The sequence below is a fragment of the Erythranthe guttata genome, chromosome 8, assembly GCF_056151865.1.
Source record: "Erythranthe guttata isolate IM_541 chromosome 8, IM_541, whole genome shotgun sequence".
Lineage (NCBI taxonomy): Eukaryota > Viridiplantae > Streptophyta > Magnoliopsida > Lamiales > Phrymaceae > Erythranthe > Erythranthe guttata.
Window position 1 is genome coordinate 5090302 of NC_142540.1, and position 6000 is coordinate 5096301.

General features: G+C 38.4%; 1 protein-coding gene across 11 annotated transcripts; it reads right to left on the reverse strand.

Moving 5' to 3' along the window:
• Positions 1-540: 540 nt before the first annotated feature.
• Positions 541-5754, reverse strand: LOC105964762 (uncharacterized). Of its 11 annotated transcripts, none has more exons than XM_088821792.1 (18): positions 5317-5754; positions 5186-5231; positions 4969-5079; positions 4838-4869; positions 4548-4678; positions 4383-4435; positions 3974-4131; positions 3836-3888; positions 3421-3734; positions 3223-3311; positions 3032-3094; positions 2748-2799; positions 2021-2154; positions 1724-1790; positions 1582-1647; positions 1376-1499; positions 1020-1091; positions 541-780 (listed from the first exon to the last, which is right to left on the reverse strand). In XM_088821792.1, the coding sequence occupies exons 1-5, from the start codon at positions 5506-5508 to the stop codon at positions 4595-4597; spliced, it is 465 nt and encodes a 154-aa protein (XP_088677918.1). In that variant the 5' UTR covers positions 5509-5754; the 3' UTR covers positions 541-780; positions 1020-1091; positions 1376-1499; positions 1582-1647; positions 1724-1790; positions 2021-2154; positions 2748-2799; positions 3032-3094; positions 3223-3311; positions 3421-3734; positions 3836-3888; positions 3974-4131; positions 4383-4435; positions 4548-4594. The 11 variants fall into 11 exon arrangements, with proteins under 11 accessions (XP_088677918.1, XP_088677921.1, XP_088677920.1 ...); XM_088821795.1 differs by having other exon boundaries at positions 1020-1148; XM_088821794.1 differs by having other exon boundaries at positions 2021-2799; positions 4001-4131.
• Between the last annotated feature and the right edge of the window lie 246 nt (positions 5755-6000).

Below are 6000 nucleotides of genomic sequence, written 5' to 3' on the forward strand. Positions count from 1 at the left end.
TCGTTGGGACACGGATACCAAACAACAGTTCCGTCCATCCATATACACGCCACTGAATATACTAGTCGTTAGACCAATCAATACCATAATATTGATGACTTGAATTGCTCGATTTTTTTTTATTTATCTGTGATCCATAAGTGTGGGAAAGACATTAAATATGTTTTAAATTAAGGTTGTAAGGTTTTTTAATGTTAGTTTTAACTTTGGGGTTCAAAATGGAAAGAATGTATCGAATTCCTTACAAGATACACTACTAATGTGCAAGGCTTCTATGTATAAGTGATTGTTTTCATCACAAGTGACCATATTCAACAACTATCAACTCCCAAGTTGTCTCAATTCTTTTAAATGAGTCACAAAATGAATAAATGAGGAATGAGATGGTTTTCTATGGTCGTGTTGACCCCAAATGGTACTATAACAAGGGTACCATTAGTACAGTACAGAAGTACTATATTGTAGGAACTATAATACGTAGATATTGTACGATCCATGCGTGAGTTGTGAACGTGATATACAGAACAGTAGAAGAACAATTCGGCTTTTCTGATATCTTGTAATAAACAAAACCCGGTGCTATCCTATACCAGTGGGTTTCCATTATCCCGACTTTGAGGCCTGATTTGACCTTTCGCCGCTGGAGTACTTCCGCTTTCTCCGGCTGAAGATACACACCTCCTGCTCGCCGAAATTGGCCTTGCTGAAACAGTATATGATTGAGACGACCTCACCTTCTCGTAAATGGCGTCGGACGAGGTCGGCTCAGTGACCAAGGACCTGCGTATTAGTTGGGTTTGTTTAAACCGAGGCAATGTTCAGGAAATTAGGCCTTTTAGTTAAACAAAAAAGAACAGTTCATATTAGTAGCACATTGATAATTCATTAGGCACAACTACTAACTAAGCTAATTTTAGAACATAATTTGGCAGTAGCACTAAAGCAGGCAATATCATGTCCAAATAGACAACTTCATCTATGAGATTGATAATTTCTAATTAAAATAAGGTTGAACTCACCCGTCGAAGTTCTTCTCTTCACAGAAGTTTCTGAAGGCAACACACAAATTCTTGACCCTCTGGGCATCTATGCTGGTAATTGAAACCCAAAAAACACCGAAGTGAGGAGATTTAATCGCCGTTATTTTTCTGGAGTATATCAAATAATAGATAAAAAACACAGAAGAAAAAACATCAAATTTCTCCACGATAAGGAAAGCACACACGCACAAAAAAAAAAAAAGAAACAACAAAGACAACAACATTCAAAGACCAAAGAATATGTCTAAAAAAACTAAATCTGAACTGGGGTTCGTTTATTTTACTTAAATCCGTCAAAAAAGAATACGATATGTGGATAAAAATGTGATCTTTACCTCAGCTTACAAATAACAGTTCCAACTGTAAGCAACCTACAGTTAATATGGCAGCCTTCTTATAACCTTGTGCCAGCTGATAACGATTCAGATGCTCGTTCACTTCCAGCCAAATCGACGAAATCTGTCGATAAAATTACTTGCCGATTAAAAAACATTAAATAATGTTATACCATTATTTTTTTGTTATTAGATAAATTCCATACCACAGCAGCTGTAAGAGTGCTCGCATTGTCCCTTCCAAAAAAGTCACGAGAACAGCTTTCAATAGTCTGCGACAAACCACATTGTTCATTAACAAAAGTTATTGAATAAATAAACAATAGATTAAATAAAATCACAATATACCAATCTATAATTTGGGGGGATCTCGAGCTTATTTCATTAAGCGACGTTTGTCCTATTTGTCTTTGAGCTGCAAGGATTAACAGAAATGATGATTATGTACTCTTAAGCCTTGTTTGGCAATCGTGATTAAGCATGGTAGACAATATAATGAAGCTTTATCGAATGTTCCCAAACGAGGCCTTTAGAAATCCAAAAGTCGTTTTCATTAGGAGCAATGGTTCCAAATTATCAAGAATCGAAACAACGGAGTCAAAATATTAAATACGAATTAAATATACCAGTTTTCTTATTTCTTACCTTCACATATACAGAAGAGGTGGAAAGTGACGCTGGCGGCAGGGGCGGTGGGCATATATTGGCCGGAGCGGCAGCGGGCGTGGAAGCGGCGGACGGTGGAGGCCAACAATTGAGGGCAGATGTGGAGACCGTCACTGAAACGACGTCGTTTTCGAGCGAGCGGATTAAAAGAAAAGGAAAAAAAGAAGCAGATAGGACGCGGTCAAGGTGCTTGGGAATAAAAGGTAAAAGAAAAGAACGGGCGCAGCTGATTGGGCGGAAAGAAAAAAGTCATGTGGATAAAAATTGAATCAGAGCGAACCCGATGGTGGCTGCCGAAGAAACCAACATCGGCATCCCTAATCTCGGAACTTGAAAAAAATAGATTCAATACAAATAAAGTACATAGAGTAACAGAAAGAAGAAGTCATTAAGTTAATGAAAATTCCAGGTCTATAAATCCTGGCGCTTGAACAAGCTCTCCCTGATTTTTTTTTCACCGGGACCAAGTACAATTTCTACAAACATCTAAATAGCAAAAGGGCATTAAATTCAAATAAGCAAAACAGATACGAAAACCTAAACGAACCAAAATAAATCGTAAGAAAAAAACAGAAATATACGATAAACATGTTTTATTCACCGCCTCATCGACACAACATAATTGATAAATATTGGGTTTTCTTCATCTGCTACAGTTAACACAATATCTATCAATAATCTATCTATCTATTTCACAAGCACTTACCTTTGAGTGCACCAGCAAAATCTTTGTGCGCCTTTTCTAGAGGAATTTTAGCCTGTACATAACATAGCAAATAATGATTCACAAATTTATAGTCTCATTTAAACAGAAAATAGAGAAGCAGATATTTTTTAATCGAAGTATATAACAGTGATACAACACGATACACTTAAACCTAATAAAAAAAATTCAAAAGTATCAACCTGTACTAAATAAACAAGCATCATTTTTTGATATAGAAGAGAACATGGAATCATAGAGCATAGCTGAATTCTAATATGTTTTACCAGACTATGTAAAATGAGGTTAACTTATTAATATGATCAGCACACGAGACCCCACAAGCAGATCTGCAATGAAAGTGTTTACATTTATTAGTTGGAATGGCAGTCGAGAATCGTAGCATAAATTAAACAATCGATAGCAGACCTCATTTGATTAAAGGTAAAAAGAAAAATTGTGCAAAGGAAAAACAAACCATAAATTCAGCAACAGAGGTTTGCTGCACATTTGCTTGTTTGCCACACGCCTCAATTTTCTAAGTTGTAGTTACCTCATCGCTTTCACCTGCTTCAACAATGCATGATCTTAAAATAAGGAAAAAATCACCAAAACAGAGCAAAACAAAAACAGAGGAGTCGAGGTAAACGAAATATGAGAGAAAATAGATTTTTACCTGGTAAATAGGTATGGACATGCCACCTGTTGCTGGAGGAAGATCGGTGACCATCTTGCCATTATCCAGAAAACCTCTCGAAGTGGTGAATATAGGTAAATCAGGGGATCTCGTTTTCGCTGCATTTGAATTCCAAGAAGCATAAGAATTTTCAATCGTTGAACCTATCGGTTGTGTTTCAGCAGCCCTTCTAGAAGGTGGTGTAGCTCTTGATGCCTTCTCGTGTAATTCCATCTGTTTACGCCTCTCGTTTTCTAGCTATATATGCTTTGACATTCTCTTGCGTGTTAATTTCAGGCGAAGATCTTTTGAATCTACAGCAATAAAGTTTAAATAAACCATGAAATTTATTGATTAAAAAGAGACGAAAAAATGTAACACGAGAGAGCATCTATTTTACGAAATTAACTATTACCGTCTAAACGGCTGTTGTACCCGTAGCTCCGTGCACTCACGCCCACTCTCATTCTGAATCAACAAATCATACAAACAAAAATTGTTAATTTCCACTTATACAAATGCATAAGCTAGAAAGTAAATTGAAATCAAATACCAGTAGAAAGGTGAAAGCAACAATCACATTTTGGCATTGCTAAATCGACGATCGTCACTGCTCCGAAAAGACTCCGACGACGGTCTTTTGCTTCCGGATAGCACCAAAGCATTCCGGCGAACTCCATTAGAATCTCTCGACGAATCCTTCACCACCTTCTGCGCATCACGAAAAATGCAAACAGCCGCAGAATTAGCTTAATTATCAAAACGACGACGATCGGAAATCTCGTTTGAGATGAAAAGTAATTAATACAGGATTGCAAAATTAAGTAGTCCACAGTCATGGATAACGAAAACAAAAAGGGGCAGATTTACATGAGTCTCTAAGCATACTGTTAACGCTGTTCTTACACAATCGAAATCGAATGGAAATATTAAGTAGTCTATTTTACGAAATTAACTATTACCGTCTAAACGGCTGTTGTACCCGTAGCTCCGTGCACTGAAACCCACTCTCATTCTGAATCAACGAATCATACAAACAAAAATTGTTAATTTCCACTTATACAAATGCACAAGCTACAGACTAAATTGAAATCAAATACCAGTAGAAAGGTGAAAGCAACAATCACCTTTTGGCATTGCTAAATCGACGATCGTCACTGCTCCGAAAAGACTCCTACGACGGTCTTTTGCTTCCGGATAGCACCAAAGCATTCCGGCGAACTCCATTAGAAACTATCGACGAATCCTTCACCACCTTCTGCGCATCACGAAAAATGCAAACACCCGCAGAATTAGCTTAATTATCAAAACGACGACGATCGGAAATCTCGTTTGAAATGAAAAGTAATTAATACAGGATTGCAAAATTAAGTAGTCCACAGTCATGGATAACGAAAACAAAAAGGGGCAGATTTACATGAGCCTCTAAGCATACTGTAAACGCAGTTCCTACACAATCAAAATCGAAAAAGTAAATTAAATTAAATAGGTTCTTTAGGATCAGTACCATGACTGAGATTGGGGGGTTGGAGGAAAGGGGTTGGGCACCTGTGGAAAATAGTCGAAAACAACAAACCCGATCGACATGCTCGTAATTATCGAAGTGCAGACTAATTGTTGAAGTGCAGTTATTCTGTCTCCCATCTTCTCTTTCCTCACCTAATAATAATCAAGAACAACAAACCCGATCGACATGCTCGTAATTATCGTCGTGTATCACACGAATAAAGTAAATTAAATTAAATAGGCTATTTAGGATCAGTACCATGACTAAAATTGAGTTGGAGGAAAGGGGTGGGCACCGACAATTCCTGAGTAGGATGAGTACCATGAGTGAGATTGGGTTGGAGAAAAGGTGAGATTGGGTTGGAGAGAAGGGGTCGGCACCGACAATACCTGAGTAATCCAAGTCGGATGTGATCGAGAAGGGGCAGTGGTCTGCAATTGGGCGAAAAATGCGGTGGGAAGTGATACTGACAGCTGGGGCGGTGGCCTCGAACCAAGCGGCGGCGGCGGCGGCAAAGACCTGTTTGAGGGCGGCAGCGGAGGGCGGCGGCCAGAGTCAACAATTGTAGACCCGTGCACCATCGTTCAACACCTGGATGCACGCCGTTCAACACCTGCAGAGAAAATTACAGAGAAGAAGTCGTCGATTGCGGCGGCGGCAGATTTTGGGGAAGGAAAAAAAAAAAGGAAAAGACGAAGCACAGAGGTCGATCGTGCATCCGCGAGAAGAAAAGGGAAAAGAAAAGAATTGTGCAACGTGATTGGGCAGTAATGATAAAACGACGCCGTTTCAAAGCAGAAGTGGGAAAAAAAAAAGTGAAAATAAATAGGGGGGCGAGAAAGGGGGCCATAGACATATATATATACTTACAAAAACTTTTCCTTTCTATAATTTTTCAACTGGTTTTTTTATGTTGTGTTTCGAGTTTCTTGTGTTGTTGCCGTAATAAGAATCTCATTTAAGCATTTTGCACACCACTATTGCTTTTAACATCATACTAGGCTTTTATTAGCATTACAACGGGGTGACAGTTATGTCTGGTCTTCGATTTGTATTGAAAGAAGATATTATTT